At 37.1% G+C, this 21,010-nt stretch overlaps 2 protein-coding genes across 2 annotated transcripts in view; one reads left to right on the top strand and one right to left on the bottom strand.

The window, feature by feature from the left end:
* Nucleotides 1-19,211, top strand: part of wwox (WW domain containing oxidoreductase) — a 1,257,913-nt gene extending 1,238,702 nt beyond the window's left edge. Inside the window, exon 9 of the mRNA XM_028809817.2 lies at nt 17,352-19,211. Within this exon, the coding sequence (XP_028665650.1) occupies nt 17,352-17,540 (189 nt within the window). The 3' untranslated portion in view covers nt 17,541-19,211. The remainder of the gene's footprint in view (nt 1-17,351) is intronic.
* Nucleotides 19,063-21,010, bottom strand: part of mafa (v-maf avian musculoaponeurotic fibrosarcoma oncogene homolog a (paralog a)) — a 1,357,435-nt gene continuing 1,355,487 nt past the window's right edge. The window contains exon 3 of the mRNA XM_051932123.1: nt 19,063-19,167. The gene's annotated coding sequence lies outside the window, so the exon portion shown is untranslated. The remainder of the gene's footprint in view (nt 19,168-21,010) is intronic.

Raw genomic sequence — 21,010 nt, 5'->3', positions numbered from 1 at the left:
CTCCAACACAGGATCGTCTCAAGGCACAAATCTGGGGAAGGTTACAGAAAAAATTTCTGCTGCTTTGAATGTCCCAATGAGCACAGTGGCCTCCATCATCCATAAGTGGAAGAAGTTTGAAACCACTAGAGCTGGCCGGCCATCTAAACTGAGCGATCGGGGGAGAAGGGCCTTAGTCAGGGAGGTGACCAAGAACCCGATGGTCACTCTGTCAGAGCTCCAGAGGTCCTCTGTGGAGAGAGGAGAACCTTCCAGAAGGACAACCATCTCTGCAGCAATCCACCAATCAGGCCTGTATGGTAGAGTGGCCAGACGGAAGCCACTCCTTAGTAGAAGGCACATGGCAGCCCGCCTAGAGTTTGCCAGAAGGCATCTGAAGGACTCTCAGACCATGAGAAAGAAAATTCTCTGGTCTAATGAGACAAAGATTGAACTCTTTGGTGTAAATGCCATGCGTCACGTTTGGAGGAAACCAGGCACCGCTCATCACCAGGCCAATACCATCCCTACAGTGAAGCATGGTGGTGGCAGCATCATGCTGTGGGGATGTTTTTCAGCGGCAGGGACTGGGAGACTAGTCAGGAAGGGAAAGATGACTGCAGCAATGCATAGAGACATCCTGGATGAAAACCTGCTCCAGAGCGCTCTTGACCTCAGACGGGGGTGATGGTTCATCTTTCAGCAGGACAACGACCCTAAGCACACAGCCAAGATATCAAAGGAGTGGCTTCAGGACAACTCTGTGAATGTCCTTGAGTGGCCCAGCCAGAGCCCAGACTTGAATCCGATTGAACATCTCTGGAGAGATCTTAAAATGGCTGTGCACCGACACTTCCCATCCAACCTGATGGAGCTTGAGAGGTGCTGCAAAGAGGAATGGGCAAAACTGGCCAAGGATAGGTGTGCCAAGCTTGTGGCATCATATTCAAAAAGACTTGAGGCTGTAATTGCTGCCAAAGGTGCATCGACGAAGTATTGAGCAAAGGCTGTGAATACTTATGTGCATGTGATTTCTCAGTTTTTTTATTTTTAATAAATTTGCAAAAACCTCAAGAAAACTTTTTTCACATTGTCATTATGGGGTGTTGTGTGTAGAACTCTGAGGAAAAAAATGAATTTAATCCATTTTGGAATAAGGCTGTAACATAACAAAATGTGGAAAAAGTGATGCGCTGTGAATACTTTTCAGATGCACTCTATCTATCTATCTATCTATCTATCTATCTATCTATCTATCTATCTATCTATCTATCTATCTATCTGGCATAATTGTACTTTAAACTCTGCATACAATAAAACATTAGGTATATCCAAAGTTTTTTGGTGGGGGGGGTTACAAGTCCAACTCCTACAATTTTATTTTTGAAATAGCTTAAATTATGCGTATTTATAGGTGAAGTATTATGCCAGGCAGTTTATGGCCTTTTATTGTTGCTTCCATCGGTTCATTTCACAAACTTGCTGCCTCAGGGTAACTGAGATTCAGAATTTATCCTGGTAGCTACAGCCAACGGTGCAAAATAGAGAAGAAGCACCAGGCACACACACCTTCATAATTCTTTGTCACCAGTTAACTTCACAGGCACATTTTTGGGATGTAACAGGAAAGCAAAGTACTTGCACAAAGCTTAATCAAATATTCTGGCTCTGCGCAAATGAGGAATTATCTGGAAGTTGAGGCCTGTTTATGACTATGCCACTGAATCTGCGTTAGACACTGTTACACCTTATTGTCGACTTTCATGATTTAAGCACTGCATAACATCAAAGAGGTAGGCCGGCTTAGTTGAAATCAATTGTCTATGTTCACAAGAACTCCCTGTTTCTGTCCAGTGCCATCTGACTCACCGGTATGAGAAAGCCCCCACATACTATTTGGTAAACTTCTTAGACTCATCATGATGTCAAGTTATGCAAGACTTCAAGCTTTTTGGGGTTCCCCTGTATTTTTGGCCCTAATTTAGGCCATATTTTGTGCAGGAAATTACACCCTTATGATTAAGGGTAAACCATTAGGTGTCTTCAACAAAAATGATCAGAAGGACTTGGAGTTGGGCTGGCCAGTTCAACTGACCCCAGGGGTTCACCCCCTAATGGGATATGAAGAGTCAAAGTTACTCCTTTTCGCAAAACTTCCTAAAAGGGTGACCAGTAATATAGTAATTTGAAGCAATGTTTTATGTTATTTCGAGGTTGCTGATCATTATATGTTTGATTTTTGATTCTTTACTGGTGGTCCAAGCGCAATAAGAGCCACTCCCAGAAGGTTAAAAATGATACATTTCAAATATAAGCATGTGGAATATTGTTTTAGACCATTTCAAGGTTAATGATTGCGAATGAGATGTTATTTTTGACTTTTGATCCTTTACTAGCGATCTAGCCTTCTGTCACAGGCTGAAAAATTTCTAATATCTATATTACACTCAAGAATATTTAGACTTTAAACATTCAAACTGAATTACATATTTCAAATATTTGACACAACTGTTATTGTTTATTATGCACTTCTGTGTCAAGAAGTAAATAATTGCATTTCTTATGGAAATTTAAAAATAAGTTGTTATGTATATACACGATTGAACATTATGTTTCTGCATTTTTAATGGAATAACATAAAACAATGACATGATTTTTCAAGACTGCCAAAACTTAATGTAATATATGTTAATGTTTAACTGTAAACATAATGGCATGGTAGTAAATTGTACTATACTATTAGATTAATTATTTAAAATAAATCAAAACGGTCAGCTACATTCATTATTTAACTTATTGTCCTGATTACTCTGTCCATTCCGTCTCAGACTCTGTTTAATCAAAGTTTGTGGTCCCAGCACTTTGGTTGGTGTTCCAGCCTATAACAGGGCACACCAACTTCCTCGGCCACCTTTGGCAAGTTTACAGTCGTGAGTCACCTTCACGTGAACATAATTGGGATGTGGAAGGAAAACCAAAGCATCAAGGAAAGGAAAAACCAAATGTGCAGACTGACTTGGCAAGAATTTGAACCCAAGATGTGATGCTGTGTCATCTGTAATTTTTTAAAAATTTACTAGGAATTTTATTAATAATGTAGCATACTGTATTGCAGCAGTTAGCAAAAATGTTGAGAGACATGTAGAATTTCAGTTTTCTAATTAATAACTATTATAGCATATCATCCAATATTTTAGTTATAAACATAAATGTTTTTTGAACACTTGATTGAAATTGAAGTAAAACACATTCATTTAACAAGATTTTTCACTTATTTAGTGTAATCTCCAGTTAAATCTGTTTGCAATGAAATTCTGTTCAGATTTCCAGCTACGGTACCTTCTCCATGGATTTTAAATGGTCTCCCTGTGCTCACATGAGCTTTCTCTGTGTCACAGGCAGTAAACTCAGATCCTTCAGGCTGGCTGGTGGCTTCAGGTTTTCATTCCCACCATCTTAAGAACTGGTATCTGATTACTACTGCTAATGGAACCTTCCGTTTTCTTTAACTAGCAACCGAGTAATAATGAGACAACTTTGGCCCTTCAGGATCAGAGTTTGACACCATGCTGTCTAGTCTCAAGTTTTCTCCCATATGTCAAAGGCAGTCTGGTACTTTTTATTTTTTGCCTTCCAAATAATCTTACACTACATATATTAAAGATGAATGCACAAATTTAAATGTAGTGTTTAGAAGCCTGAAACTCTGTCCAGCAAAAGTGGAAAAAAGTTCCTGAAAGAAAACTGTTTATTAATATTAACATTACCAAGGGGTTATCAAAAGTCCAGTTATTATATTGATAGCGGCTTACACTCTGCTAGGGTTAGTTTGTTTTAAATATTCCATTTGTGTGTTAGCGTACCCTGCAATGAACCAGCATCCTGTCCAGAAATGCAGGCAGGTTCGGCTTCAGCTCCCCATTATACTGGATCAGGGTAAAAATTTCAGATTTAGAAAAAGGATAGCTGTATTCTTGAGTTAAAATCATGCTTAGGAAAATTAAACTTGTAACTCATGTCATGTTGAAATGAGAATAAAAAAATCAAATACACAGTGATTCATGTTACAATGATTATTTATTAAATTTAAAATATCTTTAGCACAGATTAAAAATTAGACACTTCCATCTATTATGACTTTTATGATGCTTGCATGGTCGAAAATAAACATTCCTATAAAACTGTCCCCCTTTTAATCCAACACCGTTAGAACAAAGCACAGTTCACATATCCCACTTCTGTCTTTGTACACTAAGCTGAGGCAAATTCCTGTTTTTAATTTTTTTTAGTAGCAACACATTTTGGACAAAAAGGATAACCTTTGAAAGCTTCTCAGTACAGTAGTCTGGAGATTATGACTCCCCCCGCCCCCATATGTTACCTATACTTGTCACTCCTCCATTTTAAGTTTCACCGCTTGTCTCAAGTGCCCTATGAGAATTTCTAATTGGGTGTTCAAGCAATCCTTGAACCTTCCTTCGGTTTGTGTTTCTAACTTCTGACAGTACTCTGATGACAACAAAGTGCTTCTGTTAGCAAATCTGCAGTCAGATTTAATCAGACCTACATATACATGGTTTTAAAAATGAATTTCAGCAATTAAAAAAGAAAAAAAAAAGTTTTGGCTACTTGCTTAACTGAGTAGCCTGTGACGTTTGACTGGCTTGTGGCTTATTTGGCTAAGGAATGAAGACTTTTGCATCCAGATGACAACAAAACTGTAAATGAGCATACTCAAAGAAGGCAAAATTCATTGCTTCACAATGCCCTGCTTCTCACGAGCTGCATCGAGAAGGAGCGTGCCACACCATGTATGTACAGCACGCTAAAGAAACAGATCCAAATCCCTGCAAATCTGTCTCTCTCAGTCGCTTTCTGCGTGACTGCCTTCAAAGGTTAAAGCATTTGTACTCTTTGCCTCAACCCTGCCCCAACAAATTTTGAAGACGAGAAACGAGAAGAAGCGCGAGAAGAGAATACACAGTGGAAATGACAGGCAACGTACCACCTAGTAAGAAAAACAATCATTTCTAAGACAATTTCCAGTAAATGAAGGAAAATTTAACAAACCTTTTTTTTTGTCTTTTTGTCAGTACATGCCATACTTCTGAATTATAAAAGTACCTGAAAGAATTGCTAGGATATTAGCATGCATAGCAGATTTTTAATTTACAATATATTTACAGACATGGACCAAGAACAGAGAGATCAACATTTCTTTATTTTTCTTTATTTACAGTCTACTCAGGAGAAAGGCAGCTTCATTTTATCCTGGAGAGTACAGTTCAGTAGCCTGAAGAATCATCACATGCATTAAAAGAGAACATTTGCCTGATAGAACACAGCTTTTCTCTTTAAAGACATAAACTTTTATGTGTGTACTTATTTGCTATGCTAAGGTATTGCATCTTAACAGTTATATTTTCAATCTATAATATTCTACTTTCACCAGGATATTCAGAACGTTCATTAAGAGTGTGGCAGAACACTACCGGGCACTATAAACTAAGAATGTAGTGCTGGTGGATGAAATGTGCTATTTTTATTTTTTATGATCACTATTCATTGACTCGTTTATGTTTTGTTGAACCATCAATCAATAGACTTGCAAGCTATTCTTATTAAGATGGTGCCTACGGAAAGAGTATAAATGAGATCTTACATACTAATGAAATATTAACAATTGCAAATTCATACACCAGTGTGCATGTTTGTATGGCTGGCTTATGGGTGAACACTGAAATACACTCAACATCATGTTACAGTAATAGGCAGGCCCACTTTAAGGTACCTTTTGCTGCTCTGTGTGTGTGTTTTTTTCCCCACAATGTATTATAATTTATTGCAAAAAATACATTCCTATTGTGCACTTTTACTATGGATTCTGTTTTACTGAAAATTACTTGGAAGACATGAATTTAATGCCAGGCTACTTTGTCATGGCTCCTGTTCGGTTTTTGCTGCTCACTGTAGCTGGCATGCTTTCAAAGCTATTACCAGTGTCCTGTCACTCCAGAACCATGCAGTTAACGTAGATTTTCTCACTGTATTGGATATTTTTGCACTCGTTTTAAAGCATCTCCTGGAGGACTGAAGATTTTGGTTTGTTTTTGGGACTATCACCCTAATATTGCTGCAAGTAAGGTCAGCCTGACCACAGAATGTCCTTAGAGTTCACCTTGTAGTTATATGGCAGAGCTGGACTGGAAGCCCCAGATCAGTAATGGAAAAGAGGTCCTCAGTTGTATTGTCTTTGTGCCTGCATTCGTCCTTAAAGAATCTCCTTCTTGTTACTGTCTTATCCCCACCAATCAGTTTTGAACACATCTTTGTCAAATCTTTACAGCAGAGGTCATCTGTACATTTCACAACAAGAACAACTCAAAGCAGTAATATTTCATTTTAAACTCCCCAGTCTCATTACAGAATACAACAAAATAGCAAAATTCCATTAAATGATTGCAGTAATAACTTTTGGCCTGCCGTATATGGGAAAACCATGAGAAGTACAAAAAGGTTAACACAATTACCTGTAATGACTGTATCAAAGCCAGACAGAGACAAGTTGATTAACACTCTGGCTAAATAAACAGACCCTCAGACCAGACCTGTTAACATGCTGCTCTACTGTAAATATCAAAGGCCTTTTTTTTTCTTTTTTTACAAACCATGAGCAAATGCAGCTTCTGTTGAGCTCTGTCATTGTGTTAGCCTCAGCATGCTCTAGTTTGACAGATTATAGCAAATTATAGTAGTCGGTGGCTTAGTAACTGGCTCTCTTCTCATGTAAATATTAGCTTGTGTGAATTAAAGAGAGCATGGCGATACAAGGTCATCATAAATAATTGCACACTGTAATTCCTACTCATTTTGAGCTGATTTTCAAATAATTCCTTTTTTCCTGAACCCACCTTGTTATTATGTGCGCTATATTTTTATTGGGCTTATTTTCTAAAATACACCTTTGCACATCCTATTTGTGAAGCTATTAAATGAATTTAAACATTAGTTCATCCATGATACTGAATATACAAGGTGCCAGCACTTTTCTTATCCTTGCCTGCTCACATTCTATCACGTGTGGACACTTGTTTTTGCTTTATTAGATGAAGCTATAAAAAGATTCCGTTTATTCAATGCAATCAATAATCTTCCTCTCAAAAATGTCATGATAGGGAACGCATTATTTTATGTGTATTTTCACTGGTGTCGTTTACTTTAACAGTGCCAAAGTAACCCATAAAAAGAATTTCTACAGTAGATGTACTGGAAGCTTGATGTGTTTATCAGTAGAGTCTCCGGTTCAGTGTGACCTTTGCTTATTGTGCGAAATGCTATATCTTTACATCATGAAGTGCAAGTTTGATTTGTTGAAAGTGGAAGCAATTTATTAACATAATCTGCTTTATTTTCCAGCTGATTTAATGTTTAATGATGAAATAAGTACATCTGTGTCCCGTATACTGTTACAAAAGCTGTCTGCCTACCTCAAACAGGCTGATGGAATCAAAAAAGTTTTGTGCAGATTGGATGACTCAAGGATGGCCAAGCCATCTCTTTTAATAGAACTGGTAATCGGTGAAAACAGGTGGCTGAGTGACTCAAACTTCATCACTTCGGGACCCTATTGAAGCAAAGAGACATTTGCGGAGAGGGAAATAAACGTAACAATAGTGATCATCAATGAGGATGACAACAGCGTAATTGTGTTGTCAGCTGAAATCCTATGGCACTTTAAGAGGCATTTAAATGCAAAGTGTCACTTTAAAAATAGAGGTTTTATGAACCAAAATATATTTGTCTCCTTTTTAATAGATGTTTTTTTCAGTCAGTTAAGGCAATTTTATATCAAGCCTAATTACCTGAATAGGCACCACTTCAGTTTTATGTGGTGTAAAAGTTATCTTTTTCTTACCACAAAAACATGACATTTTCTGAAAATATTTTTCTCTTTAGCACAATTTCTGTGCGAACTATTGAAGGAAAAACATCTTTATCTCTATAAATCATATAATCACACAAGCAATGATGTTGAGTGGTGTCTAAAAACAAATGTCATTAGGGCAAAAGGATCCTTAATGTTTAACTCCTCAATATTTTAATGCCTGAGGAAGAAGCATTACTTTGGCTATTTTAAGAAGCATTACTTTTGCAATAGCCATTGTTGTGCATTGTGTGTTTTTTTTACATTGAAAACTTGTCAAACATGCTAATAGATAAAAAAAAGATGTTTAGAAGATCACACCTTTATAGTGTTGAGCAACAGCTAGTCGAAAAAGCATCTATCAGTAAAACTCAGTCCCTAGCAGTAGTTAAAGATTGCATTTTTTTGTATTTTAGCTTCAACGGCACCCTGTTATCCAACATTAGAAGGTCTCGGTAGAAAACAAAAGCTGTTTTAAACTATTTTGAGACCTTTAATGAGCAAGGGTGCAGTATCTTCATCTTGCCTGAAGAAGGGGCCTGAGTTGCCTCAAAAGCTTGCATATTGCAATCTTTTTAGTTAGCCAATAAAAGATGTCATTTTGCTTGACTTTTCACTAAAAAAAAGAGAAATGCTAGTTCTGGGTTATGTTCTTACACATTTACTTAGTTATTGCAGCTTTTTTTTCTATATATAGAGTTTTTGTGTGTGTGTGCATTTTACCACTAAGGTCTGTATTTTGAATTAGTTTACCACAAGTCAAAAATGATAATGAGTGACAGCTCCACCAAGTCATAGCTAATGATTCTCTTGCTTTTTAATATCAATATAATTTATGCAAATCTTGCTTTACTAAATACTGCATTTACGTAATGGGTTAGATAGCCTTCTCTCACATTTGCAACTACAATCTGTAAATTTTAGCTGTTTAATTTTCTGAAAACAGACATGGTCACCTTTTATTTTAAGCTATGCAGCTTTACAATTAATGGACCTCACCAACTAAACCGAGATGAGATTTTCTTTTTTTTTTTTTTTTTTATTTCTGAAGGTATATGAATCACTGCGCTTCCTTGTCCTCAAGCTAAGCACTGCCAGTACCTTTGGCTGTGACAAAGTGTTCAATGCACAGGAAGAGTCGGAAGGTTTTAATCTACATGGGTTTTTAATACACAGGACATTCAGCGTAGGCAGTGACAGTCAAAAATCTTTTGTTTCTCCTGGCTGAGCAGTGTAATTTTAACTCCAGAGTCATAGCATTATCACCAGACAGTGTAAGATAGAGAGGGCGTGGGGATCCCCATTTATTCCACACTGTGAAATGCTTTCTTATTTCCTCATCTCCCACACCGCAGTGTAATAAATTACTCCTCTCTGTGTGGCATTCACACAATGCCACTCTATTAGTCTGCTGTTTTCGTGAATCTAGGGACTGTTTGCTTTGCCTAATAGACCCAAGATGAATATAAAGCACAGGTTTAAATTGGACTTAAAGGGCCAGAGCCCTAGTTTTTTTCAGTAAACTGTCATTTGATTTCTTCTTGTAAAATCCTGTTTTTAATGTGTAAAGGATAGGCCTTATTTTTATTGCTACTTTAGCCCATATCTGACCTGTTTTTGATGAATCAAGTCTCCTTCCGTATTGTTTTTTCTCATGGGTCCATTTACATTCAGTGGGGACAGAAGGTTTTCAAAGGATATTAATTTATGTAACATTTTGCATTTAACTGTCAGATTTCTACTCCACCATCCGAAACCTTTAATCTTTACTTTTAGTGGCAATGGAGTGATTTTTTTTTCCCACTTTACCATAAACACCAGCAGTATACACAGGATGCTCTACTACAGACAGGAAATAATTTATTTTGCTTTTTTCCTCTCACTTCAGTTCAATTCTATTTGAGTTCAGTATTGATGGGATGTCAGGGCTGCAATTACATCCAAAGGACGTATATTTTAAACTCTTGTTTGAAAATTCCATCTAATCTGTTTTTATGTTGGGCCTGAGCTATGACCGTGCTGGTTGTTTTCAATTTGCACAAGTCTGAGTTATTACTGAACTAAACTCTTAGATAAAATAATAGCCCAATGTCTGATATCGCAGTGTTTGTGTACTGCCCGCAAATTCAAGACAAGGTGAGTTAAACAACAGCTTACTTAAAGATGTAATTGTGTAATTGAACTGTGATTTAAGCAAATTAATTGCATCATCAATCTTCATGCTTTCAGTCTCCTGTTATGCAATGCACTGATCTCTGCAAACACTCTTTTTCACTTTATGTCAACATTCAAGTACTGTACCCTGTTCCTGTTGATGGCTATTAGATCCGTTTTAGATGAATGCACCCATTCGTTCATCCATTATTTAAGCTGTTTTTTTTTTTTTTTACATTGCACGGCTGCGAGAAGCTTGTAGCAGCCAGCCCGGGATGGAGCAGGGCACAGTCATCCATAGTCACTCATACCTGGCCAATTTTCAGCTGCTAGCTGATCTAACGTGCATGTCTTTTGGAGCTGGTACAAAATAGGAGTACCCAGGGAAAACTCACATAGCCACAAGCCAAGTACCTGGCACTACAAGGCATTGTTCTGCTCCACGACTGGGTATTTGCAATCAATTCAAAAGACATTATCACCTATTTAAATTTTGGTTCTGATTTTGTGATTAAAAGATCAGGGAGAGTTAAACTGGCAGACATAAAGGACCAAGACGCACAGCCCTGTTGTCTCCAATTGTACTGGGACTGAATCACACTTTACTAATTTATGTAAATGTGGACCATTTAAAAATACTCATTAAAGGGTACTAAAAATACAATGCATTCTGCCCCTTGATCTTTTTCATTGACCATTTTAGCAAAGCAAAGACCTGCTTTACTTTTCATGGAGTACTTATTATCAGGATAAATGCCATAGCCGTGTCATGTGACACCCCTAATAAAGAAGGACACTAGCTCTCTCAATAAGAGAGAAGTAATTTATTAACAGTCTCTAACCTTTCCTGTTCGGGCGGTACTGTATGAGCTGACAAATGACTTGTGAAGCAGCATGATGGTCCCTTATTACCCAGGCCCTCTTTGCTTAATCCAAAAACAAGATTCCAAGGTAATTTCACATACACTAAGAAGATTGATGAAACAGCCTGCCTTGACAGCTTGCAAATGTCTGGGCGGTGAAGAAACCTGATTAAATGATTTTTTTTTTTTAGTTGGGGGATGGGAGGCTGATAGTACAATACCCAAAAGCATCTTTGTCGCTTTTGTTTTAATCTGCCTGTTCGGGGGTGAAAGGTCATGAATCCTTAACCTTTGATTGCACACTGATTAGCCCAATGTGCAATTAGTATCAGCAGCACTGCAATGCTTGTACTTATACATGGTAATACCTGCTATTTATTTTCTTTTGCGTGTCCAGTCTTAAGCTCCTAACCACTGTATTGACACTTTGTAAATCAGTCTAGCCATTTTCGAAGGTCAAACACAGGGTAATAATATAACGCCTATTAACGTCTTGTGATCATTTTACCAGATCTTCTAGTTTTTCCTTTTCTACTGTAGGAATGCAGCTTTAAAACAGAAAGGTATAAATGAAGAACTGAGAAATAAAAAGGATTTTTGACTAAACCTAATAATATACCCATTTTTTTAGCATTGATTTGGAATCTGCCTGTGACCCTCAATTGGATAAGCAGGTGAAGAAAATGGATAGATTTTGGATCTGGTGAAAAATGCATGTATCTGAAAGCATTCAATTCTAGTCAGAATTAATTTTAGCTTATAATTACACATACATGTAATGCAAACATATCCTAATGTCCATTTGTGTAATAGACTGAATATATTAAATGACATTGATTTTCTTTCTATTCAAGATGATTGCAACAATATATTGACTCTTTCAATGGCATGCCACAAAACAATATGGAATAATAAGTTATTTATTGCAGTGTAGTACAATAAATGATAATTGGGGAATGACAGACCTAAAGATTGAATTAGTCTTTCCCCAGTGATTTGTGCATTGAGAGAATCATGCACTTCTGTGATAAATGTACTATCCATTTAAGTACAAAATAGTAAATCAGCAACCTGGAATTCATTTTTTGGTAAGTTAGATTAGTGTAAATTTAGTATTTTTAATATTGAATTCATAGTAGTTAATGGGGACATTTTATGATCCATCCATTTTCTGAACTTAATTCTAGTCCTAGTTGTGCAGTGCCAGAGCCCACACCAGCAGCTTCAAGTGCCAGGTAGGAATACCAGGAAAATGTTGGAAGCACAACATGTACATCTTTAGGATGCAGGATGACACAAAGCACCCGCAGAAAATCACAGGAGATGAGATTTGAACCCTGTCTCCTGAGCTGCTGTCTGTCAATTGTTGGTTTATATATTTGAGTATAATTGCTTCACTGTTTAACAATTGTTTAGTGATTTTTCATGTTTCGCTTTTATATCAAATGTTAAATTCATCTTCTCTCTTTGATGTCAGGTGTATAGTATTTGAGTGGGGGTGTTTTTTAGAGGAAAGAAGTGGCAGTTTACTATGGCTGCAGGTTTTATATCCAAGCGAATTTACAATCAGTGAGTCATTTTATTTCAAAAGGATCTCATAGTTTCATTAGCTGGTCTTTTTTATTCTCTTATTCTGAATTCAAAAAAGAGCCTTAGTGTGAGATTTATATTTGCACAACATTTCCAAATATTTGCACATTTGCCATAGCTTTAAATGCTTATCTCTCTTTTGAGGTTTCCAATGAATTTGTAGAGTTTGCTTACATTTCCCAGTAATGACAGTTAATATGACACAGGAAGCACAGGGTGATGGTGCAAGGAACTCTTCAGAATTGGCCGATGTTAAGAGTGGTGTTCCACAGGGGTCAGTGCTAGGGCCGCTGCTATTTTTAATCAATATAAATGATTTAGATAGGAATATAAGTAACAAGCTGGTTAAGTTTGCAGATGATACCAAAATAGGTGGATTAGCAGATAATTTGGAATCCATTATATCATTACAGAAGGACTTGGACAGCATACAGGCTTGGGCAGATTTGTGGCAGATGAAATTTAATGTCAGTAAATGTAAAGTATTACACATAGGAAGCGAAAATGTTAGGTTTGAATACACAATGAGCGGTCTGAAAATCGAGAGTACACCTTATGAGAAGGATTTAGTAGTCATAGTGGACTCTAAAGTATCGACTTCCTGACAGTGTTCAGAAGCCATTAAGAAGGCTAACAGAATGTTAGGTTATATAGCACGATATTTGGAGTACAAGTTCAAGGAGGTTATGTTCAACCTTTATAATGCACTGGTGAGGCCTCAGTTTTGGTCTCCAGGCTACAAAAAGGACATAGCAGCACTAGAAAAGTTCCAGAGAAGAGCGACTAGGCTGATTCCATGGTTAAAGTGGTTGAATTATGAGGAAAGATTAAAAGAGCTGAGCTTATACAGTTTAAGCAAAAGAAGATTAAGAGGTGACATGATTGAAGTGTTTAAAATTATGAAGGGAATTAGTACAGTGGATCGAGACTGTTATTTTAAAATGAGTTCATCAAGAACACGGGGACACAGTTGGAAACTTGTTAAGGGTATATGTCGCACAAACATTAGAAAGTTTTTATTTACACAAAGAACGATAGAAACTTGGAATAAGCAACCAAGTAGTGTGGTAAACAGTAAGACTTTAGGGACTTTCCAAACTCGACTTGATGATTTTTGGAAGAAATAAATGGATAGGACTGGCGATCTTTTTTGGGCTGAATGGCCTGTTCTCGTCTAGTGTGTTCTAATGTTCTAATAGTGAATCAAAATAGACACCAGGGTTTGTGAAACCAAGTAGCCACTTCTGTGTCAGACATGCTAGTGTGTTCCTTTGTAAATTACTGCTTAAATGAACAGAATACCTGGAAAAATGGACTAAAAATTACAATGATGAAAACAGCCTTAAAAAATAATGTAAAATAGAGAAATGGTTGCAACATTCCAAAAAAAATAACGAACCAAGCTTTACAATTTTTGGATTGACCAAAAATAGAAACTGGGAAGTCATTTACTTGGTTAAGGTAGCAGTTTAATTCAAAGTATTAGTCTTTTGAGCTGAAAACCTGCAGCCACAGTGGGCCCCCAGGACTGCCCCTGACTTCCACTGACCTGACACAATGGTTCCCAAGTTCAGTCCTGGGGACCCAGTGGCTGCAGGATTTCAATCCAAACAATTTCACACTCAGTGCACCATTCTTACCTTGAATTGATTTCATTGGTAGCACTTTAGTTTAGGTACTGAAAAAAATGTATCAATTACTCATTTACTACTATGTAATGCGACCTTGGGTCTTCCTAACACTTACAAAGCATCAGCAAAATGTTTATTCATCTGTGTAATGTGACCTACTAACAGACCTTCACTTTGGATTGGTCTGAGGTGGCTTAACTCAGACACATTTCTCTTGATATTACAAGACCTGAGAATCCTTTATATTAACAATAAATTTTACCATCATGTCAACAGGCCACACTGCACAGAGACGAATAACCAATATACTGTACTGATGTTTTATACTGTAAGTGTTATGAAGACCCAAAGAAGTGTGCAAGATCTTGTTACATAAGAGCAAATGAGTAATAGATGCATTTTTGCAGTTCCTAAACTAAATTGTTTCCATCTCGTTGTTTAGTCAGTTGTTTTTTTTTCTCTTTTATTCTGAAATAGCAGTATATTTGCCAAAACTTGAACTGCTTAACTTTCTTTTCAATTCACCCTTTTCTGTACTGTTTCCTCCCTTAATTGTATCCAAATGACAACAGCACTGAATTCTGAAAGAGAGCAATTACATTAGTGCCATATTCACTTGCCTGCTTATTTGTAAGAAACATTTCTTAATGAGCAAACAACTGAAAATGGCTGTGAAGTCACTGCTCACCGTTAGTATTAAATGTTTGTACCCTTGTCTGCAAAGCTCAATGCTAATCATCAACATTTGGATACAATTAAGAGAGCAAATACTACAGAGAAATGGTAAATAAAAAATAAAAATTGTTTTGTGGCTGCCCTGTACAGTTTAAATGTTTAATGTATAAGTATTCTTTAATATAATACAAATTTGCATAGAGGTCAATAGAGGGCTAAATGCCTAGTAAAGGATCAAAAGTAACATCACTTTCGTAAATTGCTGACATTGAAAGAGTCTAAAGTGACTTTCCACATGTTTATATTACTGATGCCCATTTTTAGCAAGTTTTATGAAAAGGAGTAACTTTGACACCTCATATACAGTATTATTACGGGGTGAACCCTTGCCTTTGGCTGATGTCGCCCGCACAACTTTTGTCATATTTGCTGGAGACACCTATTGGTTTACTCTCTTATCATAATAAAGTAATCTCCTGCTCAAAATCTGGTTCAAAAGTGGCCTAAAATAAGGGTTGTTTGGGTCTAAGGGGCCAAAAATAGGTGGGGGATCACAAAAAGCTTGACATCTTGCATAACTAGACATCAGATAAGTCGAGCAGTATATCGTATGTTGGGGGGGCTTTCTCATACTGGTGAGTTATGAGGCACTGAACAGAAAAAATCTGAAGTGATTTCAAAGTGTTCATAATCAATTCTAAAGAACACAAAATAGTAAAAGAACGGTCAGATTTTAAAGCAGTGGCAAAGAATACAAATATTTATACATTTCTTACAAATATTTTTAAGCCAGCTAAATAAACAAGGAGATCAATTAAAAGAAACAATGATACTGAAACTGGTTGGAATAAAGACTTGCAGCCATGGTGGTCCCTCTTGGTTAAACCTGAGAACCACCTACCCTAAGACACATGGATTCAAGATTTTGTACAGAAAGTGGAGCACATGGAGAAAAATCCAAACAGATGAAGGAAGAATGTTGTGAACTGCACACGTAGCGTGTGCTCAAGGGAATGAAGCCCCCTGTGCCACCATGCTGTCCAATAGTGTAGTGTTAAAATAAATGCATTCATATATGCACAGTATATCAGAGCTGTCAGGGCACACATTTGCTGCAAGGTTTGAAGAACTCTTAGGCCTTTGATAAAAACATTTCACAAGAACAAGTAAGTACGTACGTACTAGAAGAAGGTTTGTGCAATCTAATGAAGGGAGAAAGACAGTTAGAGCAAGAAAACACTTGAAGAAGCGGTCCTGTGTTTCCTGTGATAGTTTGGCTGAGCCTATTGTTACACTGCAAAGACAACAGAAAGGAGAAGTTTATAGTAAATATTTTCATGCACGTGGCTTGCATCCTGACACAACACTGTACACTTTTGAACAGTTTTGTCTACTTGCTGAGGTACACCATGGCAGGACTCTCAATACGCTAACCAGACTCAGACACTAGGGTGTCTTTCAGTGTTATTATGTGCAATACAACAGACGCTTACTGCATGTCTATGGATTTTGGCTTTTGATTCTTTTATAAATTGAATACAGCTCCTCTTGAATGGTGTGAACTTTTGTTTCTTGTCAGTTCCACCTTGTCATGGTGTCTTCTGTTCTCCTCAGCTGAGCAACACTTTACATCATTGGCAGTCACCATCGACTCATTCAGATGTGTAAATCCCTTTGACACAAGATGAATAAACAGTTTTGGCACGAGGCCCCGCGTTACTGTACATGATGGTGCTTAATTGGAGCACCTAGTTTTTTTTTTTTCTTTTTTCTTTTATTTTTGGCAGGATTTCATAAAACATCAGAATGCCAGACTGCATTTGTCATTGAATTTGAGGCATTTATATCTTTCAGCTCTTAGTTAGAGCTTGCTTTTGGGGAACAATTTGAAATTCAAGAAAAACAAAAAAAAAGGAGAAGAGGAGGAGGAGAAGGCGGTGGGTGTGCATTTCATGTTTGTCTCTATCCAATTTGCTTTGTAGGTCCCAATTCATTGCAAAAGTTCCCCAAAAGCCACACTGCAGAACAGCAAAACTTAAAGCAATCCACGTTCTTCTCAATGTCTGTCTCTTCACAAAGACAGCAAAGGTGGCTCCTTATGGAGAATGAGATGCACGCTGCCTTAATCTGTGTGCTCCATTTTCATTTCCTAAATAAAATGTCTTATTGTGTTTCCTGCATATCGTCTTTACAGTTACTATGTACAAGTCCTTTCTATAGTAAATATTTTTTTCTTAATGTTTGTAGACTTCCTGCGTTTCAGTGCTGCAATAATTGCTTTTTTTATTCTTTATCAAAGTAAAGCTGAGTTTCTTGAAAAGTGTGTAAATTCAAATATCCCTCAATTGGACTGTTAAAAAAAACGAGTGACCGGCATAAAAGCAGCATGATAATGCATTTGTCTTGAGATTGTTTCCAGCTATCACTCCTTGTAAATGTGAGGGATGGACTACTTGTTGTATGTGTATGTGATGTTATAACCTGAACAGCCTCTGGGTAGTTTAATTAAACCTTTTTGCTTTCTTTTTTTTTTAGCAACAAGGAGCAGCCACCACTGTCTACTGTGCCATTGCACCAGAGCTGGAAGGCCTGGGTGGGATGTATTTTAACAACTGCTACCGGTGCGTACCCTCATCAGAGGCCCAAAATGAGAGGACGGCTGCAGCGCTGTGGGAGCTAAGTGAGCGACTGATTCGTGAACGGATCGGGGCCCAGGCTCCCTAAGCTGAGAATTTGGAAGTCAAACTCAAAGTGAAAGGAAGAGAATAGCCTTCCTTGCTTTTTTTTTCTTTTTCTTTTCCTTTTCTCTTCTTTCATTCTTTAAAGATCCATTAAACAAGCTACACTTCATCCAGGCCTGAGCTGTAATAACAAGTACAAGAAAGCTACTAACCCTGGATCATTTCCAGCGACATCATCTAGAGGATTTACATATACCTCAGATACAGATTAAACAGTGTTAAGTGAAATAATTGCAGTCACAACACAGCGAAAATGTTAAGTGCTAATGGGAAATAGGGAATAGAGCAGGTTAAACGGGACAGTGCCTATCTCTCTCTCACTCTCTTTCATTGCGTCTCCTGAGTCTACACAGACTAGCAATCTGTCTGGCTCAAGAAATGCTGCAAATATTTTCATTGCTGTTAACAGGGGCTGTGATCAGTGACAATTTGAGGCCAATACAAAGCTGCAGTCGCAACTAGAATTCTGCAGCTGCTGACTTTCTCTTTCCTTGTTGCCAAATGTGTGCTGTACAGGCAGTTGCACGGCTCTCATAGGAGAGGGAAGCACAATGAAACTTTTTGTGGAAAAAACACAAGTTTAAACCCTCACCACCACTCCGAGGCCATTCTTGTTTTGATGTGTATGTGTTTTTCCTTTCCCACTACTGATATCTGCATTTAGATATATATTGTGTGGACATTTGCATGGTGTCCACTTAGTTTAATAGTATAAAGTAGAACAGTGAAAGTGCAGTGCATACTAAACTATGAAGATACTGTACAATGTGAAAAAAAATCAAAAAGACAAAAAAGTGAAAACATGCATAATGCTGCTTTGGATATAAGATGCCAACAAGCTATTTGTTGAAAGGATCTTTTATCAAACACATGCCTAATAGATGACTTTTTACTTCATTTTAAAATAATATGGCCTTTAGTGTACTGCCTACAAGAAGAAATAATTTTTGACTCTCTAGAGTTTTTTTTTTTCCTTTGAGGGTATACAGTTGTGATGGGAATGTTATTATGTCTTTCCCTTATATTGTTATGTTGAGTCCACTGTGCAAATTAAATGACTGACAATTTTCTCACTTAAAATACTAAATCATACACATCAAGGGATATTAGAAATCTAATTCATAAAAAAAAGTTTATATATCAAACTAATACTTTCGGTGGGCATGATAAGACTGAATGAATGGAATAAATTTGTCAAAAATGAATTTTAAGGATGATCCAAGAATTAAATGTTTGTTATTCATAATTCTTTTTCTTTTTTTTTTTTTGCTTTTTTTTGTATTTTTTTCTCTTTTTCTAAAAATATGTTTTTATGTCAATATACTGAGGTACTTAGATTTTTAATCAGTTTCATAAATTCTTAGCTTAGCTTATTCAAACAACATGCGTAGATAATTTTCACCTGAAGATAAAATGTCTTCTTTTGTTAATTTTGTTTCTTGTCTTAGAAAAAAAAAAGCTGAAGGAAAAATAGGAGGCTCTGTAGAATGTTGTGATACTGTTGTCTTCCTTGCATCTTTTGCAGTGATTATACTTCTAAATGTTGTGCTTTGTGGCAGTCTTCATGCCAAAGGTCATTCTGAGCCATCAGCATTCCATTATCATGTTGTCTGTAAAGAGAAAAAGAAAATTAAAGAGGATTTCTCATTATTGACTGTGTTTTTTTATTATAGAGATCATATCCACAAAATAATGAGTTGAAAATGAATAAAATGTGTTCAGTAGAAAAGCCTTGTCTTTATTTACAGTATGTTCAGTCAATGCATGAATGCATATATATTCGGCTACTTGTTTCACCTGATTAGACACTTTATTATTCTTATACACTGAATAATCACAACTAATGTGGCCTACATGTCAATTCTGTAGTCTCATTCATGCCAGACTCTGCGGAATCTATCACTGTCAATGGCTAACAGTTATACTTCCTTAGAAGGCTGGCGTCCTTCAACATCTGGAATAAGATGCTGCAGATGTTCTATCAGTTGGTTGTGGTGAGCACCCTCTTCTACGCGGTGGTGTGCTGGGGAGGCAGCATTAAGAAGAAGGACGCCTCACGCCTGGCCAAACTGGTGAGGAAGGCAGGCTCTATTGTAGGCACAGAGCTGGACAGCTTGACATCCGTTGCAGAGCGACGGGCACTGAGCAGGCTCCTGTCAATCATGGAGAATCCACTGCATCCACTGAACAGTATCATCTCCAGACAGAGGAGCAGCTTCAGCGACAGACTGCTGTCACTGTCCTGCTCCACTGACAGACTGAGGAGATCGTTCCTCCCCCAAACTATGCGACTCTTCAACTCCACCTGGGGGGGGGGTAAACGTTAACATTATTCAAAGTTATTGTCTGTTTTTACCTGCATTTTTATTACTCTATAATATTGTTTTTTGTATCAGTATGCTGCTGCTGGAGTATGTGAATTTCCCCTTGGGATTAATAAAGTATCTATCTATCTATCTATCTATCTATCTATCTATCTATCTATCTATCTATCTATCTATCTATCTATCTATCTATCTATCTAACATGGCAGCCTTCTCTTTTTTATGTAACAAAATCCAGAAAAATATCAAAGGTAAGTCTACAGTTTGGTGCATGCTATATACTCATTTTTACACTTGCAGCACTTTGGTCGACTTCTGCTGTTTTAAAAGTGCTCTATAAATAAAATTGACTTGACTTAGTTACTGAGCAAAACATTTTTGAAAGTGTTCAGTTCCCTTTTAATGACCCTGTGTTGTGTGCTTGTAGGAGCAAATACAGTTCTCTGGTTAGTCAGCAGGGAGATATACTGTATATGGAGGAATATTTGGGACAAAATTGAAAAAAAAATAAACAAGTACTGTGAAACTTGACAATAAATACATACATAATAACAACATGAGATGTATTACAAAATGTATGGTTTGTTCTTGTTTCTTTGCATATTTAATTGTTTCTTCCTTTATATGTTTATGTAACACCGCACTCAACATGAAGTACACAATGAAGTGAAAACTATCACTTTCACTTATCAATGTAGAGAGGGCGGGTTCTAGTGAGCACTGTGTTGTGATTGGTGAATCGTCAGTAGAGCGAATATAAACCTTCAGCCAACAAGGGCCACATTTACAGAAGATACTTTAGATGCAAACTCCTTGTGAGGATCTCAGAGTTTCTTGAGTTAAAGCAATTGAATCTTGGCGTTTTTTTCTTGCACTTGTGGTGGATGCACAAGAGCCACTGAATTCCTAAGTCAAGCAAAGTGCATATGTCCACTCTGCTGACAAATCACCAATCAAAAGACAGTACTCGCTAGAGCCCGCCCTCTCAAGCTTGACAAGTTAAAGTAACACTTTTCATTTCAGGGCTTGTTTTGTGTTTCCTGCAGTGTCAGTAACATACGTAAATCAATGAAGAAATAGTTCAATAAATACTTAAAGAAATAAACAAAAAATATTTTTGGGTCACTTG

Source organism: Erpetoichthys calabaricus, chromosome 9 (genome assembly GCF_900747795.2).
Source record: "Erpetoichthys calabaricus chromosome 9, fErpCal1.3, whole genome shotgun sequence".
NCBI classification, from domain to species: domain Eukaryota; kingdom Metazoa; phylum Chordata; class Cladistia; order Polypteriformes; family Polypteridae; genus Erpetoichthys; species Erpetoichthys calabaricus.
This window is presented reverse-complemented; position numbering and strand designations above follow the sequence as displayed.